At 32.7% G+C, this 25989-nt stretch overlaps 1 protein-coding gene across 3 annotated transcripts in view; it reads left to right on the top strand.

Moving 5' to 3' along the window:
- The first annotated feature begins 7268 nt into the window (after positions 1–7268).
- BCHE (butyrylcholinesterase) overlaps positions 7269–25989 on the top strand; it is a 68765-nt gene continuing 50044 nt past the window's right edge. For 2 of the 3 annotated variants that reach the window (XM_063662392.1, XM_063662393.1), the window contains exons 1-2: positions 7285–7420; positions 13686–15210. In XM_063662392.1, the coding sequence (XP_063518462.1) occupies positions 7306–7420; positions 13686–15210 (1640 nt within the window). In that variant the 5' untranslated portion in view covers positions 7285–7305. Of the gene's footprint in view, positions 7421–13685; positions 15211–25989 lie in introns of all 3 variants that reach the window. The other variant, XM_054482534.2, reaches the window with a different exon arrangement.

The following is a 25989-nucleotide window of genomic DNA, read 5'->3' as shown; positions in this document are numbered from 1 at the left end:
CACACACACATGCACACACACAGATACACAGAAACACACAAAAACCCACATACACATCTGCTCCAGAACTTTTAAAAAACAGTGTTGGTTTCTCCCAACAAGTTTGAAGATTCTCAGGAGAGATTTACACTTCACCACAAATATCTTTCTAGAAGTCTTTATTATGCTTCTACCTCCCCAAAACTTCTACTCTTACTAGAGTGTTTTCCCAAATTGCTCCTTTTTCTTTAATTTGTTATCTTTAGTCTTCTTCTCAATTTGTTTACTCCATTTCCCCTTAAAATCTCATTGCCTCAGTTTCTTCAAACTCCAACTTCTCTTTTCTTTTTATTCTTTTTTTGAGATGGAGTCTCACTCTGTCTCCCAGGCTGGAGTGCAGTGGTGCAATCTCGGCTCACTGCAAGCTTCGCCTCCCAGGTCCATGTCATTCTCCTGCCTCAGCCTCCAGAGCAGCTGGGACTACAGGCACCCGCCACCACACCCGGCTAATTTTTTGTATTTTTAGTAGAGACGGGGTTTCACCGTGTTAGCCGGGATGGTCTCGATCTCCTGACCTCGTAATCTGCCCGCCTCGGCCTCCCAAAGTGCTGGCTTTTTATTATTCTTAACTTGCTTTGACATGAAGTTTATATCATTTCAATAATGAAAATTTGGCAGCTCCTTCTCTTCCTGATTTTCTTAAATATAAGGTAAAATAAAAATAAATTGGTTCCATGATTTTGTATAAATATCTCTGCCAAATAATCTCAGCATAAAGTCATTTAATTTCTATTCTTCCAAATCTTTCTCTCTCTGTGTGTGTGTGTGTGTGTGTGTGTGTGTGTGTGTGTCTGTCTGTATACACGCATACCACAATGGGATTATATTTTTCCTAATGTTCTGCAGGCCACTTCTTCAAGAATTTTCACCTCAGTTATTTTTTTCTAAGCTAGTACCACCAAATTATTTAAATTTCCAAAATTTATCCCCCAAGAAACCCATTTCTGGTCATGAACCACATACTACATGTGAATATGTCTCTTGCATTTTGCCCAGGCTTTTATAGAACTTTACTTTCATTGTTTTGTTGAAATGACCAAGCCAGAATGTTCCACTTTCAGGAATTGTCTGGGTGCTCCATTGAGATACAATTTGTTTCTTTCATTTATTTTCTTTATTTCATATAAATATAAAGTTGAATTCATATCTTCAATGTGATAATAAAAGACTCAAATTAAAATTTTTAGATAGACTAGGTGATATTGTTTACCTAACATTTTATTGATTCTGCTGTTTGTGACATTAAAATTTACCCTTTGCTTTAGTTATAAAATTTGGATTGTAGCATGTGTGGTTTCTCAAGAATATCACCTATCCAGTTTTCCTTTAATCATACATCTAGTGATCTTAACACCAATTGTTAATTCTTAACTGAATGAGTATGTTCATCAAGGTTTGAAAATTTTTTTCTGCTGTGTTATTCCTTCTACATATATTAGTTGTCTTTCTTCTTTAAATTAGAGTTGTTCCATAATAACAGGGCTTTTCCTCACAAATAGTCTTGTATTCTATTACCAGATTGTTGACTGAATTCACTTATTATATTTACAGCCAGAGAAAAGGGAATGTTCATAGCTCTTACCAGAGCACTAAGGGATAAAGGACATTGGTACTGCAAATAACTGAAATAATTCAGAAAAAATAATTTGTAAATGCACATATTTTATTTTACGTATAAAGGAAGACATAATTGAAAATGGCTTAAAATATTAACACATGGTGAATCTGAGTAAATAGTATATAGAAGTTGTCTGCACTAATTTGAAAATTTCCATAAATTTAAAATTGTACAGAAATAAAAATTACTTTTAAACACCTGAAATATGGGTGGTAATAGTTATAAGCAAATAAATTAAAAATGGTACATTTTTATCAAATGAAATGACAAAAGAGAAGATATGTAATAATAAATTGCATTTTTGAGCATGAGAACAACATACACTTTCCTAGACATCTGGTGAGAGTATAAATTGCTGATGTTTTGTGAAGGTAGTTGGTTGATATGTCTTAGCCATAAAAGCATAGATAATCTTTTGAAGAATTCTGATTTAAGCAATTATTCCACAGAAAATAAGAAATATTTAAAAATATTTATAATTATTAAGTCCATTTTTATGTTACTATTTACAGGACAAATTTAAAATAGGCTTCATATACAATAAAAGCAAGTTAGATAAATTATATTGTACCTATACAAATAATTAATACATAGGCATATAAATGAAGTTAAAAAAATATTTCATAGCATTATTTTGGAAAAACTTAAGATAGGTTATATGAAAGTAGGCTACCAAAGACTATATATGATGTATTTCCAAATTAGCTTGAAGCAAAAGGTACGGTTGTGCATGAGAATAAGGAATAAAAAAAAGAAAAAGCATATATATATATGGTAGCACAAAAATGTCCTCAGTATCCAGGCTCCAGGACTTTTCCTCTTAGTGTATAGTTTGTGAACTTCCTCTATCAGCTTCACAGAGGACAGTAGTATAACGTCGTCCTCATGTCTACTGAAACCAAAGCCCAGGCATGTGGCCTAGAAATATGGATGTTTAAATAGCACTTTGATTAATTTGATAACGTGTTACTTTGCAATTTTTCTGAGAGTGAGACTCCAAGGATAGTCAAGGGTTTGAGAAGAGTAAATTTAAGCCAATTCAGTAAATTAGGCGATAAACAAAGAAGCTTGCTGTTTTTCTCTCTTTTTTTATGTTTTAAAACAATGAGTTTCTCCTTTTTTTGCTCAAGCCCTGAACAACTTAGTTCAGAATTTGTTTACTTACTTTGATTCTGCTGGCTTTGCCAATTCCATGAAAATCCACTTGGCACCACATTTCCTTAGAAGCTGTTGCTTTTTCTTGATTTTATTTCTGTTCTTAGAGTCTAATATTCTAGTGTCTAACCAAATTGTTGTTGTCTCTTTCCAAAACTCCTTTAACCAAACTATCTGTATCTTCATGTAAAAAGCACCACAGACCTCCCATCACTCACTCTCCCTTAACCCCAAAATATCTATGTGTTATCCCTTACAGATGTCACTTCCTGCAAGGCCTTCCATATTAGTTGCCACAACATCACTAAAGAATTTTATTACCTGTGGCGCTGGACCTATTTCTAATATCTATGGAGATATCCACCTTCAAACACCTGCCACATCCAGCTGTGAGGGTCTAGTCCCTGGGCTCTAGAGACATGTTCAGGTTAGTTCTGATTATAAGAACATTTCTCTTTTTTGCCAGAATTGCTGGAAAATTATTTCTATTCAACAGTCTGTGTAGGATTTCAGAAGATTGAATACATATATAAATATATATATACATACACACATACATATCAATATATATACACATATATATCAATATATATATACACACACATATATATATATACACACACACATATATATATACACACACACACATATATGTATATGTACTTTGTCCATGTCATATTCGGTTATTCCAATTCTGGGAAAATAAATTAAGAAAATAATTAAAAGATGCACTCAAATATCAATATACAAAATGCCTATTGTAATAATACATAAAAAAAGTCAGAAACTAACCTCAGTATCTGTATTATTTGGAGCAAGTTACTTAAACCCTTTGTGGCTATATTTTCTCAAATGTAAAATAGGGATAATAATAGTGTTTATTTTAAAGGTACTCATGAGTTTTAAATGAATTCATGTATTCAAAGTGGATAGAATAGTGCTTTCAAATAATATTTATTACCTAACATTATTATTATCATCATATAAGTAACAAGAGATACAATGAACCATAATATGCCCATATGATAGTATATCACACAGTAATCAAAATGTTTTAACGGGAAATTAATATCATAAGATAAAAAGCAAGAAGAATGGTGATAAGCCATTTGACTACCACTATATTTATCTATGTAACTATAACCACATACACATATTTTAAAAAATTAATTGGAATACACAAAATGATCTTTTCATTCTCTGTGATATGTAAAATGTAGAAATATACTTTTCTGGGCTGGATGCAGTGGCTCACACCTGTAATCTCAGCACTTTGGGAGGCCGAGGCGGGTGGAGCACCTGAGGTCAGGAATTCGAGACCAGCCTGGCCAACATAGTGAAATCCTGTGGCTACTAAAAATACAAAAATTAGCCAGATTTGGTGGTGGGTACCTGTAATCTCAGCTACTCAGGAGGCTGAGGCAGGAGAATTGCTTGAACCCAGGAGGCAGAGGTTGCAGTGAGCTAAGATCGTGCCACTGCACTCCAGCCTGGGCGACAAGAGTGAGACTCCATCTCAGGAAAAAAAAAAAATCTATCTATCTATCTATCTATCTATCTATCTATCTATCTATCTATCTATCATCTATCTATCTATCTATCTATCCTTACTTATACTTTTCTTTGTTATCCATATTCATTTCAGAGAATGCAGTGCTATTGTAAAAAAAAAATGAATAAAATTAATATAAGTTTAGAGCACTTTTTGGCATCAGTATGCCTAAGGAAAACTAATGTATAATACAGGATTAATGTTTTTCACACCGTCTCAAATCTTACTGAATGCTGCTATCTAGAAAACAGTGGTAACTGAGTTACAATGGGACCTTAAAAGCAAAAATCCACTGTGACTGGCTAACTGAAAGTGATCACAAAGCCAAGACCATAATGATTGTCCTACCCAAGCTTCAGCATTTATGGTTGCAAAATGTGAGCAGTTTAATGCCGTGTCAAGTGTCTTGTGGTATTTCATCAGTGTCGCTTACAAGGCATACTCAACATTTAACAGCAGGATCATTAACCATCCATGCTGTGATGTAATGGAATAGTACTTCCCTACTAACCCTGAAACAAGCTCACTGTGTGTGACCTACATCCTTCCGCTGGATGTGTGTGAGAAAATGATGACACCACAGAAGCAAAACAGCTGCTGTAAGTTGAGCCACAAGGAAGAAACTCTCAAGACAGGAAGAAGAAAGGCTTTAGAGGTGCATTAAAATAATGAATGAACTAATGTGGCATAGCTGTGAATTCATGTGAGGAAAAGAACTACAGGGACAGTAACAGAAGGTGGTTCTTTGAAGTAAAGACATTGAGCAGAAGAAAAATTGCCAACTTGTGTAATCAGTTGATGTTGCTAGTCAGCCAGTTTAAACATGCGTTAAAGATAAAGATCTGCTTGAAACCAATTATTTTATTGTTTGGCTTCCTGTTTAAAGTTGAAAATGAAATATGTATATATACATATGTGACATATTTTACATAGCAGTGAGTAGATGCAGGAAGCATGTAAAATGCTCTGCTGAATTCACTAACGACACAAAATATTCTTTAATAATTGCCGGGTTTGATAGGCTGACTGTATGCTAGCACAGGAAACAATGCAGTGGACTTGTGTTGGAGAGAAGAATTTTGACATTTGGATTTTTAAAAATCATGTATATTGAACCCATGAACTCTCATGTGGAACATCAGATTTACTATATTTTAAACAGAAATGCCATCACTATAAAAACCATCGCAAATTTGTCAATATACTTCCATTTAAAAAGCCTTTTCCTGCTTTTATTGATTTATTAATTAATTTTTTTTTTGAGACAGGATCTCACACTGTCATCTAGGATGAAGTGCAGTGACATAATCGTGGTTTGCAGCCTTGACCTCCTAGGCTCAGGTGATACTCTTACCTCAGCCACCTCCCAAGTAACTGGGAACGCAGGCGTGCACCACCATGCCTGACCCATTTTCTTGTAGAAATTGAGTTTTGCTATGTTGCCCAGACTTGTCTTGAGCTCCCAGACTGAAGCAACCTGCCCACTTAGGCCTCCCAAAATGTTAGGATTACAGTCATGAACCACTGTGCTCCATCTCCTTTTCCTCCTTTTTAGATAGATTATGTATTCTGTACCTTTTGTGTAACTAACTTGTTATTACATAAACTATATTCTAAATATATTATAAGTTATTGTGATCGTGATATTTATTATTGAATTAATACTGCCTAAGTAGCAATTTTCACAGAAAAGATAATTTTAAAAGACCAAAATGGTTATTCTCTAGGAAGCAGTTGACATGAAATAACAGACTAATACAGATTAAAATTCTGTTTTCCAACAGCTACTAGTGGTAAGAAATATAGTAAGCTTCTGATTTGTAGAAACCTTAGCTTTCTCATCTGATGAGGTGGTTAGTAATATTAACTCATATTTGTTGAAATAATATAAAATATTTAATATAAATTGTCAATTATAGTGACTGGCATAAGGTAGAATTACAACAAATGCCAATTATATTTGTTTGTTTGAAAATTTAACACTCTATTAAAAGGCAAAAAAAAGTGCTCACCTGCAAATATTAATACATGCCTTCTGTTTAGTCCATAGAGAGCCCAAAAGCAAGAGATTTAAAAGTGAAAGCTATCACTTACAGAAGATTAAGAATATATTGCATTGAGAAGATAGGGATTAAGGAGTTCATTAAAGGTTTTTTAAAAAATTATTTTCCTGAACATCATTTCAAGAAAGATAAGCGCCAAAGACATAAATATATTCTCCAGAGCATGTGCACTGCAAGTTGACAAATGTGGCTCTTTTATAGAGTTTGGTGAAGGTTATTCATTTTATTTTTCCTGTCTTGACCAGAAAATTGTGGCTTCTCATCATGTATGACTGCCTGCAGGGTCTTGTGAATAGGAAATTACCAATGCTGAAATTTGTATGACTTAAATAAGTGTTGAAGTGTGGGGGTTGAAAGGAGATACATATCAGAGACATCCATTCAGTTAATAGAACTAAGTTTTTGATTTACATAGCTTATATCTAGAGCATTCTGTTTCTTATTTTCTATTTTACTATCTTCTCTAACTACATAATTAGCACAGATTGAAGCTATAATGGATTTTGATAATAGCACTTCTTTAGAATGATGTATACATCTTTAAATCTTAAGACAAGCATAGGAAATATGTATATTCTTAAAAAAAGGAAATTATTTTTAAAGTTTAGTGTTAAAAGAAACATGCATTTTCTGTTACATTTCAGATTATTTTAGTTAAAGAGCCTTCTATGCTTTTTTCTTCATTCTTAGAAGACTACCTGCGATTGTAAAGCATGAATCCTGTAATACTTCTGTAAATGAATCACTATTGCATTTATACCATTAGCCTCTGAACAGATGTCAGAAAGTAAAGATTGGCTGCCTCTAGATCAAGTTGCTGCTGCCAACTCTCGCGAGCTTTGTCAGTAACAGTTGATTGTTACATTCAGTAACACTGAATGTCAGTGCAGTCCGATTTACAGGCTGGAGCAGAAGCTGCATCCTGCATTTCCCCGAAGTATTACATGATTTTCACTCCTTGCAAACTTTACTATCTTTGTTGCAGAGAATCGGGTAAGTTGCTCTGAATTTACATCTTCGTGTAGAGATCCAAGTTACTGTAAAGCTCATTCTGTGGGATGAGAGTGATCTCTTCACGTGTTTGTTGTGTCCCTTTGGTGCTCTGTGGGGAACAGTTACTGAAGCTCGCAAATGGGACAGAGGAAGTGAGCCAGCAGGCACATGCATCAAATCTTCCTATTATTCAGGGAACGCAGACTTTGTTTATTTAACTGCTGAGAAAATAATGAATTTATTCAACTCTGTATAAAGGACCATAGCACGTGTGGAATCACTGTGATATTCTTAGTGAGTTTCCTAAAAAAAAACATTTCATACTGGCTTACCCTTAAATGCATTGTTTATTGAATCTCTGTGTAATCTTTGATTAGTCTTACTTTTTTTTTCTTTTTAAATGGGATAAAGTTAGTAGTTAACTTATTTTTTCCTGAACAAAATACTTTTCTCAATCAACATTTTGTCACCTAAAACTTTAACAATTGGCAAATGAAAGGTCTGTTTATTTTATGTAAATAAAAACAAAACCTGTTTTCTAATTTGATTTACAGTGATTTATGAACATGTCCCCTTTGCCCTTTTTGTTCCCTTTTTATATGTTTGTTTAAATTGTAGCAAATATTTTACATTTGCTATTATTTTACTATTATAGAAATAGTAAGCAAGTATACTTTCTGCTCATCCTATAATCTTGTAAAACTATTATTTTGATACATCAGTTCCACTTTAACCAGAGAATTAAATATTAAGGATTATAAAATCTATCAATGATTAAAAGTAAACTGAAATGTGATTTCATTGTTTATGATTTCTATTTATTATATACTTTTATTTTATGAGTATGTCTTCTACATTTTTATGAATATATTTCATGATAATAAACTCAATTAGGAGCTCCTGTCACTAGTCTGTGTAATGCCTTCCTTAATATAAACTATCTCATAGTTACAATAAATACAATGACGGTTTACTTATATAAGTAGTTACTTTGTTTAAGGATAAGCATGAGCTTTTAAAGTGTGACTTTAACATTTGAATAAAAATCTTCAGAATTTTCTCTGGATATAAAATAAAGTAGCCTTTTGGATGCCAAATAAATTTCTAATTGGGTTATCAAAGTTCTGTTTTGTTCTCATAATCTTTTGTTGTTGTTGTTTGTTTGTATTGTCCTAGTTTTTTAATTGTAAAAATATGTTTGGGATGTATTCCATATTTCATTTTTATAAAACAGAAGCTAATAATAGCTAAATAAGTCACATCTTATCTATAAATTTGGTTCCTTCTTCGAGTCATTTCTTGATAAGTATAATATATATTTACATTGAATATTATCTTCATTTCGATGGTTTCTTGCCAGCATCTGCTCATTCTTACCAAAATTAGACGGTCCCAGATGTTAAGAGAATTGTAATTGAATAGATAGCAACCTAAGAAAAGATTTAATTTTCAAAGAAGACTCAAGAAATCGCTCTAATAAATGTTCAAATTATTCACACAATGAAGTTTGTAAATGTTCTTCCTAATTGAGGACAGATACACATCGTAAGTTTCTTATATCTAATGTAGTGTCTTCTATATGTATACATGCCTAAAGCATAGCTGAAGAATCCCTGAAAGACAGTGATGTAGTCTATTTATAATCAGACTTCCTCAATTCCCCACTTCACTTAGTCTGCAACAAAACAAGCTTTTTAAGTTTGATATAAAGACGTCGTTGTTCCAATTTCTTCAAATACATTTAAGAGCGCTTGTTCTAGACCATATTAATATTATCTAGATGGCTGTTTCTCTACCATTTTAAGAGGGTTTATTTCCAAGTAGAAATAAATATTTATTTAATTGTAACTTTTTAAAAGATAGGGAAATTATACACAGGGAAAATATTTTGAATATTTGCTTGAACATCTTTTAAAAATTCTTGGCTTGTCCATTATTTTGAAAATCTGATTGATATTCAAGTATCCCAAATAAATAGCTCTTTATACAAATTATTTTATCACACTCACATCTTATAATATAACATTTAGTATTTTTTGTTAAAATCAGCTAGGGAATTTTGATAGTACTTTCAAAATTGAATTAAAAATACAAAAAAAGATTAGTCACCTTTTTTATTTGAAAGTTATTGTTTTAACAGTTTAGCATTTTCAAAAATTGCCAGTAAATTTTCTTAATTCCAAACAAAAACTCAGTTCCTCAAAAACTCAAATTCCTCAAAAACTCAATTCCTCAAAAACTAGAATTGTCTCAATTCCAAACAAAAACTCCTGTCTTTATTTCCAATATTAAATACTATTTTGATAAGCAAATTGATCTAAATTCAGATACATAGCTGTACTTGTGAAAATGTGCCCCATGTTTATGATAATGTTTATGATACTATGTTCTCTCAGAATCATATGAGACAGTATCCAATTGCACCAGAATTTATTAAAAGAAAAATGATCAAACCTGCACGGTTGTGCACATGTACCCTAAAACTTAAAGTATAATAACAATAAAATTAAAAAAAAGAACAACGATAATGTTTTGTTGAATATCCTAATCATTAATAAAAATTTTGAGATATAGACTCAATATTTTTATTATGTTTTCATTTATTTCTCTTTTGATTGCTCAATTACATGATAAACATATTAAAATTTTTAAAGTCTTTTAAGGCAAAACTACAGAGTAGCATGTTAGAATAGATAATACCAGATTATAAAAAGGGCAAAGTGATGCTTATTTAAAAAATAAAGTACTGCAATTAAATATAAAAACATTAGCCTACGATACACTAACAGTGTGTGAACATCTGCATATTTTTATATTAAAGTACACATTAAATAATATGTCATATAACACTCTGCAACAATACATATGAATTGGCATTATATTGTCATTCTTGCAATGAATGCATACTTACAAGGATTGCTTTGATTGTTACCAATTACATTATTTGCAAGTTGATGACTCAGATATCAAGATATCATTATCAAAAAATTAAAGACTTTAATTCATACCATATTGTTATATAACAAGATCTACTCAGCATAAAATATAAATATAAACATAAAATAAATTTTGTATTAAATCAAGTTAAGTGACATGGGAAGATATTACAACCATTTAGATGTTATAGCAACTGTTTAACATAAACAATGAAACATCACATTTCATAATTACACAAAACACAAATACAGTTTTGTAGCAACTGTAGTACTTGCTTTGCAATAATATAAACTGTTTGTAGAACAAGTTTGAAAACTATCAGAGAACAAAATTTACTTCAATTTTGTGTTTGGTTTCTAAAGACAAACTAATATTCAAATAAAATCAAGGAAAAAAATAGATGATTTTTACATTAGACTTAGAACATTGACTGAGCTAGGCAAGAGGGAGAATGGGTACAACCAAGGATGATGCGATTAATTAATTAAATTGCAGCTTAGAACGAACCGCCCAATCAGCTTTGCACCTTATTCACTTTTTCTTCCCAGAGGATGTTTTCAAAAAAGAAAATAAAAAAATCATACTAGCACTTTGTTTTTCTCCAGATGCTCTCCTGCATTTATTAAAGAGAAAGGGATTAGCAGTTATCAGAAAGAAAAACGAACTGAAGCAGTAGTGCCTCTAAAACTTTGATTATGTCTGAAATGTTATTAGTGTCAGGTAACAGGAAACTTTAAGTCATTGTTATATTTTACTTATTTATTTACTGTGATTTATGATACAGTCATACAATACATAATGATGCTTCAATCAATAATGGTGGTCTTATACAATGATAATATAGTATTTTCACTGTACCTTTTCTATGTTTACATACACATACAGTTACCATTTTCTAACAATTGCCTACAGTATTCAGGAACATGTCGTACAGATTTGTAGCGTAGATGCAACAGCCTATACCATATAGCTTAAAGGTGTGGTAGGCTATGGCATCTAAGTTTGCGTGAGTACACTTATAATGTGTGCACAATGATTAAATCACCTAACAATGCATTTCTTAGACTGTATCCCTGTCAATAAATGGCATATGACAGGGATACATTATATAATAATACCTAAATTATATATAATAGCACCTAAATATCATGAATGTAGAAATGCTGCTAAAAATGTATTTTAATTATGTTTTATTGATCTTAGCACACATCTAATTGTACCAAACATAACTGAAAAAATAATCTTGTGGCTTGACTTTTTTAAAACCTTATTATTATATCAGTCATTTTATATGTAAATATATACGCATATACATATGAATATTGTTAGATATAGAAATAGATATATCCATTAAGTATCAAGCCCTGAACCAAATGCTCCAGACCATGGATTAATAAATTCAGATATTTATTGGGACAAAAAATACTTGTAGGTCACTAGATATCCTATGATCATTGGTAAATTAGGCTGATTTGAAATATGATATCCTAGGTTTGGGACATAGGCATTAGAATAGTTATTTATTCTCTTTCTTTGAGAAAATCTAAATTAAATAAACAAAGAAAAAACTAATACAAATGCTTAGTGTTTGTAGGATTCGTTTATTGGTTGTGTAGGTTGGATTACAGCAACCTAATTACAGCATGAGAAAAAATAAAGGGAAGACTTTGTACGTTAATGGATCTTTGTTATTATTATGTGAATGAGAATCAGTATTTGTAATTGACTATTTTAGTCAGGTTTCTTGTATTTATATAAACACATTAGTTCTTTTATGGCCGGGCGCGGTGGCTCATGCCTGTAATCCCAGCCCTTTGGGAGGCCGAGGCAGGCAGATCACTTGAGGTCAGGAGTTTGAGACCAGCCTGGCCAACATGGTAAAACCCCATCTCTACTAAAATACAAAAACTAGCTGGGTGTGGTGGCATACACCTGTAATCCCAGCTACTTGGGAGGCTGAGGCAGAAGAATCACTTGAGCCCAGGAGGCAGAGGTTGCAGTGAGCCGAGATCACACCACTGCACTCTAGCTTGGCGACAGAGTGAGACTCTATCTCAAAAAATAAAAGAGACATTAGTTCTTTTAAATGATATTTGCATCACATTTTGCTGTCCCTCTTTGTCACAGAGTTTCCAAATCTGATTTTTAATTTCTTTATTGAAAAGAAACTCACATCTGCATTATGAATTTCTGATAAAACTTAAATATCTTCTAATAGTCTATGTCATCCATTAAATATTATTTCATAAATGTCAAATACTTATGATTTTGTAGGTCACAAAGATTATTTTTGCTTCTGCCATGTGGCCCAATAGTTTCTAAGCTTTGATCCTCTAATTTCGGTCATTTTTTTCACTATAAAAAATACAAATAATTCTGACTGTGCTAACACATTTAGCTTCACTGGTTGCATATACTTTAATCTGTTAACAAATTGCTATAACAAATATTAATACATATCAAGTAATACTGAGTATAAAATTCCTCTTAAGCCACAATCTTCTCCCAGACATTATAAACTAGCCCCTGGTTCTCTCTGTCGACATTATAAATCTGGTAGAGAGTCCCTCATGTTTATTAAATTTTAGAGAAATTACCTGGAATATATCCTCAGCCTTCACTCTTTATTTTTTCCATAGCCCTTACTAGTGGTAGCATGTTTATTAGTTTTCACAATTTGTAGAATAAATGGTGACTACCATATATTTGTTACTTAATATTCTGTGAATAAATTGTCTAAATTCTCTTCAGTTTGTATAATAGGATTGTATAGAGGAAGATGTCACTTGGCAAAAGGGACTACAGAAAAGACAAGGAAAACAGAAAAGGACAATAATGACAATCTATTGATCCTTAAAAGTTCTTAACCTACTTAACAATTCTGCCAAGAACCAGCCAGCCATGATATTTCAGAGAATATATGAACTTGTATTTTCTCCTCTTACCAAGGCAGAAATTATATCTGATATAGGTAGACTACTGTTTACTGCTTTTTTGGTGGAGCTGTACATATAGTCAGAAGTAACATTAAATTTGACTAGGACAAACATTCTATTTAAAATACTAGCTCTTCCTTACAAAGATTTGACAATAAATATCCCTAAAATAAATATTTTAAATTTTCCATTCCACTATTTTTTTTCTAAATTGAAAACTAAAATATCTCTGTTTTCTATTTTTTCCTATGTAGGCCTTTACAGAAGCAGGTTTATTTGTTTTCATAATTTGTAGAATTACTAACTACTATATTTTAGGTAATTATCATCAATAAAGTATAATATGCTATATGCAGAAGGCTTATAAAACATTATACTTACCTCTCTTTCAGAAATCAATATGCGTAGCAAAGTCACAATCATATGCATCAGATTTCTCTTTTGGTTTCTTTTGCTCTGCATGCTTATTGGGAAGTCACATACTGAAGATGACATCATAATTGCAACAGAGAATGGAAAAGTCAGAGGGATGAACTTGACAGTTCTTGGTGGCACGGTAACAGCCTTTCTTGGAATTCCCTATGCACAGCCACCTCTTGGTAGACTTCGATTCAAAAAGCCACAGTCTCTGACCAAGTGGTCTGATATTTGGAATGCCACAAAATATGCAAATTCTTGCTATCAGAACATAGATCAAAGTTTTCCAGGCTTCCATGGATCAGAGATGTGGAACCCAAACACTGACCTCAGTGAAGACTGTTTATATCTAAATGTATGGATTCCAGCACCTAAACCAAAAAATGCCACTGTATTGATATGGATTTATGGTGGTGGTTTTCAAACTGGAACATCATCTTTACATGTTTATGATGGCAAGTTTCTGGCTCGGGTTGAAAGAGTTATTGTAGTGTCAATGAACTATAGGGTGGGTGCCCTAGGATTCTTAGTTTTACCAGGAAATCCTGAGGCTCCAGGGAACATGGGTTTATTTGATCAACAGTTGGCTCTTCAGTGGGTTCAAAAAAATATAGCAGCCTTTGGTGGAAATCCTAAAAGTGTAACTCTCTTTGGAGAAAGTGCAGGAGCAGCTTCAGTTAGCCTGCATTTGCTTTCTCCTGGAAGCCATTCATTGTTCACCAGAGCCATTCTGCAAAGTGGATCCTCTAATGCCCCTTGGGCGGTAATATCTCTTTATGAAGCTAGGAACAGAACGTTGACTTTAGCTAAATTGACTGGTTGCTCTAGAGAGAATGAGACTGAAATAATCAAGTGTCTTAGAAATAAAGATCCCCAAGAAATTCTTCTGAATGAAGCATTTGTTGTCCCCTATGGGACTCTTTTGTCAGTAAACTTTGGTCCGACCGTGGATGGTGATTTTCTCACTGACATGCCAGACATATTACTTGAACTTGGACAATTTAAAAAAACCCAGATTTTGGTGGGTGTTAATAAAGATGAAGGGACAGCTTTTTTAGTCTATGGTGCTCCTGGCTTCAGCAAAGATAACAATAGTATCATAACTAGAAAAGAATTTCAGGAAGGTTTAAAAATATTTTTTCCAGGAGTGAGTGAGTTTGGAAAGGAATCCATCCTTTTTCATTACACAGACTGGGTAGATGATCAGAGACCTGAAAACTACCGTGAGGCCTTGGATGATGTTGTTGGGGATTATAATATCATATGCCCTGCCTTGGAGTTCACCAAGAAGTTCTCAGAATGGGGAAATAATGCCTTTTTCTACTATTTTGAACACCGATCCTCCAAACTTCCGTGGCCAGAATGGATGGGAGTGATGCATGGCTATGAAATTGAATTTGTCTTTGGTTTACCTCTGGAAAGAAGAGATAATTACACAAAAGCTGAGGAAATTTTGAGTAGATCCCTAGTGAAACGTTGGGCAAATTTTGCAAAATATGGGTAAGTGCTGATTTTTGTCATTGTTCTCTGGCTTGGTTTGATCTGTTTTGCTTAGCTTTGCTTGGTCTCTGGGGTAGACTTTAGTATAAAGACACAGAAATGTTTTAATTATTTGTTCTATTCGTACGAAAGCTGATTTTATTTTTTCTTATGAAGTGCATTTCAACTCCGTGTGTCAGAGTGTTTAAAAGAAATCATCATCATAGAAATTTTATAAAAAATATCTTCTGATTTCATCTCCAAAATATTTCAAAGTATTTCAACAATGTTAGACAAAGTTTTTATAGAAAAAGATGCTTAGTTGGAGAACTAAAATTAATGTGAGAATACTTCTTAACCTGCAAGTTTACAACGTTCACAGATTTACGTCAGAGTAGGACTATTTCTTCCCAAGCTCTTCAGCTTGGTACCATGATACCTGATACATGAAGTAATATATCTCTGCTTAGGAAATTGAAGGGACATGATGGTGATGCAGTTGGCCCTCAGATTACCCAAAATACACAACATTTGCCATTGTATTGTTTGGTTTTTCTTTTTTCCTAATAGGCCTGATCAGATTTGAGGCAGCCTGTGTTTGACTGGGGCCATGAGGGTTTAGCTAAGCTGTTCTCCACCTGAGCAGTCTTATGGCTGACATTAGATAATCAGAGACATTACAAAAAACGTATTTCCCCCATATATTATAAGTATTGTGATATTGTGTCCCCAAGAGTCAGAAAAAATAACCATTTAGAATATATTTTCTAAATGTGTGTGTGTATCTATAGAAAATAAAGTAGTTTTTTTTTTCTCCCACTACATTTGTAAACCAAAATCACATTTTATACATGGGAGTAAATTGCACCAATGTGAATAATTTAAAAAAATAGAAATTTAGAAATTTATTTATACAAGAAGTGTTTACGTCAATCATAAGTTGACGGATGCAGTAATTCAGTCTATCACACTATCTTTTATAACTAAACAAAACGCTGACAGTTACATTATTGCTTTCAGGTGTTCTTTTCCACCCTCCATTTGGAATTCTTTGTATGTCATGTTACTGTATGTATGTTTCTACAATATCAATTGTACAATTCTTTTCAAAATCGTTTAATACTTATTCACTGTGGATAAAGTTATAATTCTTCCACCTAGCATTAAAAGGCCTCTATAATCTTGCTGCAACTCACATTACTCAGTAACACCAGGTTCTGGGTAAGCCAGTTATCTCACTAATACCAAAGATTCTGAGCTTAACTGAAGCTTAGAACTTTCTTCTCGCAGTGTGCCCTGTTTAGAACACCTACTTCTTTCCTCTTTAATGACCAAGTCCTACTTTTTTAAGGTCTTAATCTACTACACATCTCATGCAGCATTTCTTTAATTCCTAGAGTTGCAATTGCTTCAGACCTCTTGTTCACTCTCACAGAAGTTGACTGTAACTTGTCTATTTCCTCTTTCATTGTAAGCTGTTCTTCCTCAACCATACTAAACTACGTTCTTGAAACAGAATCTGTGGTTTTGATTTGATATTCATTGAAGTACTATGATGGGTATGTATCATATTTAACAAATATTTGGCTAATGATTGAACGAGAGCTGGTAAAAGATAGTATGAGTAAAAAATATTATATTGCCTTTTCAAGATATGTGGGTTATTATATTACCTGTAGCTGTAAAATATTTTATTCCTTCTCAACATCAGCATAAATTTCTGCTCAAGGAAAGAAGGATCAGCTTATTTTTAGAGGTATATTAGAATTACTTATATCTCATTCTGCTCTCTCCCTCGAGGCTTTATCCATATTACATCATTTATACATGTTTTTAATTCTTTCTTTAAATTCTAGGAACTGTAAATCATTTAAGGATTTAAGGATGATTTTTGAAATTATTGAAACCTAAAGTTTTCAAAGGACTTCATTTTTTTGCAGTTGCAATCATTAAGGAATTTATATTTTCTCATTTCACAATGGAGAACACAAAGAATCAGATGTGTTAAATGCCTTGTTTATGGCACCCATATAACAGACCGAAGAAGAAAATCTTTGACACTTAATAGGATTATTTAATAATTATTTAGTTAATTATTAATTAATTAATAAGGTTATTTAATATTAACCTTATAATGGGAAATAAATAAAAATTGACATTTTAATAATAATCATACATATATGTTATGGAGATCATAAGCTATAAACAGTTAAACTGTAAAGTAGTGTAGCAATAACAAGATGTTATTTTAGTAATTTTATTTGCAGACGATATTTGCACAGTTGAACAGAGGTAATAACATTATATATTTGTGTTAAGGGTTGATTTGATGTCAAGCATAATGTTAATATCCTGATGTTCATTATCTATTTTCAAAGTATACATGTGAATTAATATAGAAGTTTGAATAATTAAGTGAACTGCAGTGGAAACAAAGTTGATAACTGTTAGGTCTGGAAATCTATCCACGTCTTTCTGACCACAGACTTGATGTCCCAAATCTGTAATTTCCAAGGGCAAAGACTTTCCTCCTAGGCCCCTTTCTTTCTACCCACCAATGACATTTAACAATGTCTGGAAACCTTTTTGAGTGTCAGTACTAGGGATACAGATGATACCAGCAAGGTAAAGGCCCAGCATGCTGCTAAACACCCTGTAATGCACAGGGTGGCACTCCACAATGATATAGTTATTCATTCCAAAATGTAAATAACGCCAAGGTTGAGAAACTCTTCTAGTCTCTACTTCCTCAGAACTTCAAAATGTCTTATTAAGAAAGTAAAAGTAGAATTGGAACTGTAATCATCATTTAGGAAAATGAGTTTTCAAGTTCATGATTCATGAAATGTTTTAATAAATTCTTCTTAATTAGTAAATCTATGTCTACTATTTATAATCTTCATTGAAATATAATGTACATACTGTAAAAATATACATAATAAGCATAAAGATCAGTAAATTTTTACCAATATGTACAACTCCATAAAGATAAAGCATAATTCCATTGCCTCAGAACACAGTCCCCCCACCTCTTTGCAAACAGCCTTCTTACTCCCCATGTCCAGTCAATCACTGATTCTATTTTTATTACAGATTAGTTTTACTTTTTCTAGAGCTTTATATTCATGGTATCATAGCCTATATAATCTTGTGTCTCGCTTCTTTTGCTCAGCATAATAGAGTCGCAATTCATCTGTGTTGTATGTGTAAGTAGTTTATTTGTTATTCACTGCTAAGTACTATTTCCTGTGGATGATTGTACCACTACTTGTTTATCCATTCACTCATATGTTGTTTCCTTTTGGGGATATTATGACTAGCATTCTACAAATACTTTTCTGGAAGACTTTTGTCTTGTAGAAAATCTGTAGAAGATTTTTTTTCTCTTATTTTGAGTAAAAAGTGAGAGGAATTGCAGGAACATATATAAGCACATGCTTATTTTATTTTTTATTTTTTATTTTTATTTATTATTATTATACTTTAGGTATATCTCACAATGCTATCCCTCCCCCCTCCCCCCACCCCACAACAGTCCCCAGAGTGTGATGTTCCCCTTCCTGTGTCCATGTGTTCTCATTGTTCAATTCCCACCTATGAGTGAGAATATGCGGTGTTTGGTTTTTTGTTCTTGCGATAGTTTGCTCAGAATGATGATTTCCAATTTCATCCATGTCCCTACAAAGGACATGAACTCATCATTTTTTATGGCTGCATAGTATTTCATGGTGCATATGTGCCACATTTTCTTAATCCAGTCTATCATTGTTGGACATTTGGGTTGGTTCCAAGTCTTTGCTATTGTGAATAATGCCGCAATAAACATACGTGTGCATGTGTCTTCATAGCAGCATGATTTACAGTCCTTGGGTATATACCCAGTAATGGGATGGCTGGGTCAAATGGTACTTCTAGTTCTAGATCCCTGAGGAATTGCCACACTGAGTTCCACAATGGTTGAATTAGTTTACAGTCCCACCAACAGTGTAAAAGTGTTCCTATTTCTCCACATCCTCTCCAGCACCTGTTGTTTCCTGATTTTTTAATGATTGCCATTCTAACTGGTGTGAGATGGTATCTCATTGTGGTTTTGATTTGCATTTCTCTGATGGCCAGTGATGGTGAGCATTTTTTCATGTGTTTTTTGGCTGCATAAATGTCTTCTTTTGAGAAGTGTCTGTTCATGTCCTTCGCCTACTTTTTGATGGGGTTGTTTGTTTTTTTCTTGTAAATTTGTTTGAGTTCATTGTAGATTCTGGATATCAGCCCTTTGTCAGATGCGTAGGTTGCGAAAATTTTCTCCCATTTTGTAGGTTGCCTGTTCACTCTGATGGTAGTTTCTTTTGCTGTGCAGAAGCTCTTTAGTTTAATGAGATCCCATTTGTCAATTGTGGCTTTTGTTGCCATTGCTTTTGGTGTTTTAGACATGAAGTCCTTGCCCATGCCTATGTCCTGAATGGTAATGCCTAGGTTTTCTTCTAGGGTTTTTATGGTTTTAGGTCTAACATTTAAGTCTTTAATCCATCTTGAATTGATTTTTGTATAAGGTGTAAGGAAGGGATCCAGTTTCAGCTTTCTACATATGGCTAGCCAGTTTTCCCAGCACCATTTATTAAATAGGGAATCCTTTCCCCATTGCTTGTTTTTCTCAGGTTTGTCAAAGATCAGATAGTTGTAGATATGTGCCATTATTTCTGAGGGCTCTGTTCTGTTCCATTGATCTATATCTCTGTTTTGATACCAGTACCATGCTGTTTTGGTTACTGTAGCCTTGGAGTATAGTTTGAAGTCAGGTAGCTTGATGCCTCCAGCTTTGTTCTTTTGGCTTAGGATTGACTTGGAGATGCAGGCTCTTTTTTGGTTCCATATGAACTTTAAAGTAGTTTTTTCCAATTCTGTGAAGAAAGTCATTGGTAGCTTGATGGGGATGGCATTGAATCTGTAAATTACCTTGGGCAGTATGGCCATTTTCATGATATTGATTGTTCCTACCCATGAGCATGGAATGTTCTTCCATTTGTTTGTATCCTCTTTTATTTCATTGAGCAGTGGTTTGTAGTTCTCCTTGAAGAGGTCCTTCACGTCCCTTGTAAGTTGGATTCCTAGGTATTTTATTCTCTTTGAAGCAATTGTGAATGGGAGTTCACTCATGATTTGTCTCTCTGTTTGTCTGTTGTTGGTAAGAATGCTTGTGATTTTTGCACATTGATTTTGTATCCTGAGACTTTGCTGAAGTTGCTTATCAGCTTAAGGAGATTTTGGGCTGAGACAATTGGGTTTTCTAGATATACCATCATGTCGTCTGCGAACAGGGACAATTGACTTCCTCTTTTCTTAATTGAATACCCTTTATTTCCTTCTCCTGCCTAATTGCCCTGGCCAGAACTTCCAACACTATGTTGAATAAGAGTGGTGAGAGAGGGCATCCCTGACTTGTGCCAGTGTTGAAAGGGAATGCTTCCAGTTTTTGCCCATTCAGTATGATATTGGCTGTGGGTTTGTCATAGATAGCTCTTATTATTTTGAGATACGTCCCATCAATACCTAATTTATTGAGAGTTTTTAGCATGAAGGGTTGTTGAATTTTGTCAAAGGCTTTTTCTGCATCTATTGAGATAATCATGTGGTTTTTGTCTTTGGTTCTGTTTAAGCACATGCTTATTTTTTTAAAGAAACTGTTCAACTATTTTCCTTAGTTGAGAATTTTATACTCCCAAAAGCAATGATGTACCAGAGCCCCACTTATTTCACATCTTCAGCATCACTCGCAACTAATCAATGTTCAATTTTAGCTGTTCTTCTGGCTTTGTAATGACATCTCATTGTGCTTTTATTTTGTTTCTCTCTAATGGATATAGATGTGAGACATCTTTTCTTATACTTACTGGTCATTGGTATTTTTTCTATTTTGAAATGTTGAAGTCTTTTGCCAATTTTTAATTGGGTTTATCTCTCATTGACTTGTAAGAATTCCTATACTCATAGGTGGAAATTGAACAATGAGAACACATGGACACAGGAAGGGGAACATCACACATGGGGCCCTGTTGTGGGGTGGGGTGAGAGGGGAGGGATAGCATTAGGAGATATACCTGATGTTAAATGACAAGTTAACGGGTGCAGCACACCAACATGGCACATGTATACATGTGTAACTAACCTGCACATTGTGCACATGTACCCTAAAACTTAAAGTACAATAAGAAAAGATACATATCCTATGTATTTTCAATATTTTCTCCCAGTTTATATCTTACTTTGATTTTTGAAATGTTGAATTTCAATGAATCTCAGCTTATTAATTTATTTCCAGCTTATCCAATAAATATTTCCCTACACCAACATTTGTGAAGACTGTTTTTTTTTCTGTTTTCTTCTTGCTTTATGGTTTTAGCTTTTTAGTTTTGATTCATAATATATTTACTTTCATATCCATGAACTTTTAATGTAGGCATTGAGGTTCATTATTTCCCATATAAATATTCAGACATTACATCATTATTCTTTAGAAAAGACGCTTCTTTACTTACTAAATTACCTAGGCTACTTTCTTGAAAATCAACTGACCATGTATGTGTGGATATGAAGTAGTACATTTTATTCTGTCCTACTAAATGGTCTCATGTCTATTCTTATGCCAGTACTGGAGTGTCTTATATAGTATGTCTACACAGTATTTTTTTAATTGGAGAGTTTAAAGGAGTACACTGTGTTTTCACAAACAAAACTTTCTATTTGTAAAAAAACAGTTATGTCTATGTTAGTTTTGCATTTCCAAATAAAGATTAGAATCAGCTTCTCAGTTTTCACAAAAGCTGATTAGGCATTGAAATTATTGATTAATGTAAAGAGAATGTTCATATTAACATGACTGCTTTTAAATCCATGAATATAGTATACCTTTCCTTTTATTTTGTTATTTTTTAGTTTCTATAAATATTTAAAAGTTTTACATGTACAGTCCTTGGATATATTTAATTAAATTTATCCCTAAGAGTTTTATGTATTTTAAAATTTAGATTTTGCTAAGTATCTAAATATACGCTTGATTTTCTATGTCATGCAACCTTGCTAATTTCACTTATAAAGTTTGGTAGATTTATTAATATTTTTAATTTGGGGGTTAAATAAGCTATTTTCTGTGAATGATGGTAGACAGTTGGCTTCTTCCTTTTCAATATTTATATCTGTTGTTTTCTTGTTGATGATTTTGTTATTGCATTCTCTAGGATTGTTAGCACAATATTAAATAATAGATGTGAGAGCATATAGTTTCAAATCTTAGAGGGAATGAGTTCACCATTTTACTATTGTCTATATTAACTATAGTTTTGCCCTTCATCAAATTTAGGAAATTCTCCTCTATTCCTATTTCTTGAGAGTCTTTATTATAAATAGATATTAAATTGTGACAAACGCTCCTTCTGCTTCTATTGAAAGGACCATCATATTTTTGTTGCTTTGTTTTCTCATTAATTTTGTTAGTGTGGTGAATTATATTAAAACAATCTTGCATTCCTAGCATAAAAACAACTTTATCATAATATAGTGTCATTTTAATAGATTTTTATATTGTTTTCTAATAATATAATTTATTGATGTTTTCCTCTTATTCATGAAAAATGTTAAGTATACAATTTTATTTATTTTAATTTCTTTGTAAAGCTTTCATGTAAGAATAATCTTAGGCTGAGCATGGTGGCTCATGCCTGTAATCCCACCACTTTGGGAAGCAAAGGCAGGAGGATTGCTTGAAGCCCAAAGTTCAAGATTAGCCTGAGCAACAAAGTGAGAGAGTCCATCTCTACATTAGAAAAAAAAAGAAAAAAAAGTTGGTTGGGTATGGTGCCACACACCTGTAGCCTCAGCTACATGGGAGGCTGAGGCAGGAGGATCACTTGAGCCCAGGAATTCATGGCTGTAGTGGACTATGATCATGGCACTGCACTCTAGCCTGGGTGACAGAACAGATCTCATCTCTGAGAAAAAAAAATGTAGTAATCTTCCTTCTGCTTCAAGATTTTTTAGTTTGCAAACCATTGGAATTATTTAAGTCTTTAAATATTTAACATATTTCGTCAATGAAACCACTTAGATCTGGAGTTTTCCTTATGGGAAAATATCTTATTATAAATATAATACTTCATAGGATATAGAGCTATCTAGACATCTATTCCTTCTTGATTCAGTACTGATAGGTTATAGTTTTCAAGGATTATTTTTCCAGTTATTCCATTATCAATTGGCATTCCCCTTTTCTTAACTGTCGTAGGTTTGCATTGCCCATTATCCAGTTTCTGAAATTCATTGCCTTGTTTGTTCTGTCCAGTATTATAATTGTTTATGATGAGAAGGCTAATCTCACCTTATCATGGATGAAGGTGAAGGTCCAAAACTTTCCTCTCCATTGGTATTTTAAGGGCATCTTAACTTTTATAGATCTCATTCAGTTATATAAAACTCATTTTTCAGTTACTTTATACATTATCAAAGAGATATAAGATTTTTAAATTTGATTTCTTAGTAAAATTAAAGGTTATTTTGAGCTAGCACTAAAGGACATGCAAATTTGGTTTCTTCGGTTTCAGTGTTGTAAGATTTCTTACAAAATAGAAGTCATAATATAATTTAGGCCTTTGCTAACTGGAATTGCTACCTATATATATTTTACTTGCTTTTGTTCTTCCTCTAATGCTACCTGTAGAAATAAATTAAAATTTTACCTAAATAGCACACAGGTCTATATGTGCATTATGTCTTTTATATTATAATATATGTGAAAATATCAGTACAACATAATACGTTTACCAATCACCCATCCAAGAAATAACTTGATAGTGAAAAAAATTAAGTTAACCAGAACTTAATGAAATGTTGTCAATACTATCCCAGTGGTACAGAAAATTGGTGAAATTAAACTTGGGTTACAAAACCCCTCCAGCTTCTTTCTACTCTTGCAGATAATCTTTTCTTTATAATATCCTCCCTTGGTGCTATATTCATTCAGAGCTTCTTCAGTGTAAAATCTCAGAGAGAACCATTCACAGTGCAGTTACACAGCCTTCCAGATCATGTGTGATAGCCAATGTAATGTTCCCAGTGTCAATCTTTTTACAGATCCTTTGTATATGTAAACTTAGGCAAGCTACTTAAAATTCCCTGATATTTTTCTCTTATCTGTAAAATGGGAATATAAATATAACTCTCTCATTGCCATTAAAACTTGTCATTGACAGAAAATTGTATTCCACTTCTCTATTTAAAAAAATCAGTTCTTCCTCATGCTCTATTCTCATCTAAGATTAAACTTAGCTTCCGCGCCAAAAAAAGTACAATTGTTTAATTTCCTGACTCAAAACTACTTAATCAATTAAGCTTTCAAACAAATAAAGGTAAACTTCAATATTGAGACAATTTACTTGCTTCTATACTTTTTCATTCATTAATTCATTCATAGCCTCTTATTTATTTATCACTTATTTATTCTGAACCTCTCTGAAATGGTTAATATTTTCTAATGCTTTTTGCCAGGAATAAATGTTCTGACATGTCACTTTTATTTTGTCCTGTTTTGATATCATGAAATCACAAGCTACTTAACAAAGTAGTTTGAAAGTAACATCACAGCACACATGCTGCCATTCTCATATCATAATATTTTATTTTTTATTCCCTTACACTTTAAGGACATTTATCACAGAATGAGCAATTTATTAAACTTGAACAAAAATGTATTAATAAATTTTTCACCACTGAAGTTAACTGATCTGGAAAAAAGTAAATGAGAACAGTTCTTGATTTTTGTAATGGGGGGTGGGTAAGACAATTACACGCTAAGCCAAATGTTGTTAATACACAAGGTATTTTAAAATGATTGGGACAATTTGAAAATAGATATTCATCTTTTTACTAAATTTTAATTGTAATAATCAGAAATTGCAGATTTGACAGATTCCTAAAGGAATCAATTTTGTTTCTGATTTGAGATACACACAGTCACACTGAAGGAAGGGTGGCCATATAGATGTCCATAACATCATTAAAGTACCTGAAATACACTCCATAATTTGTTCTCTAATGCTTTTAATGTAATTTTAATTTAATATTTAGCATTTAATTTGTATATTTTTATATGACGCAATAAAAAATGGACTGAAATAACAGTATTTTAACATCACTTATTTCCCAAATGGGTATATTTTCTTTTTAATTGGAATCATTCCATGTTTTTAAATGACAACAGAAAAACTGGGGAAAGGTCAAAGAAATTATGGGTGGAGAAATCGTGCTACTTCATTCTAAATGTCTGTATAAGAATTTAGCATATATTTATACTTATTATATAGTATTTGTGGAAATCCCTTCACCAAGAAATTAATTTCCAAATTATAATTGAATTTACTTTTTGTTATATTTTTCAACTAATAAATATTATAGAACTTTACCACAATACAGTTCTTAGAGGTCTCTTCAATATATCAAAATAATATCAGTTAAAGATACTCTTAACATGAACAGTGTACTATCACAATGACAAGGTGTGAGGTATATGCATTCTATTATTAGAATTTAAAAGTGCTGAAATGATGAGACTATCTAACATTTTTTAAGTGAGAAAATTGTGTTCCATAGAAGAAAAGTGAATTGCAACTAATAGGTGACAGAACAATGATTAACTGTGACTCAAGGCTATTAACTTTCATTTCCTTGTATTACACATTCGCCAGGCTGCCTTCACCATGAATTCTTAAAAGCAGTCATTAAGTATGCTTACAAAATGCATTTGGTTGCAAACTTGTA

The sequence above is a fragment of the Pongo pygmaeus genome, chromosome 2 (genome assembly GCF_028885625.2).
Source record: "Pongo pygmaeus isolate AG05252 chromosome 2, NHGRI_mPonPyg2-v2.0_pri, whole genome shotgun sequence".
NCBI classification, from domain to species: Eukaryota; Metazoa; Chordata; class Mammalia; order Primates; family Hominidae; genus Pongo; species Pongo pygmaeus.
This window is presented reverse-complemented; position numbering and strand designations above follow the sequence as displayed.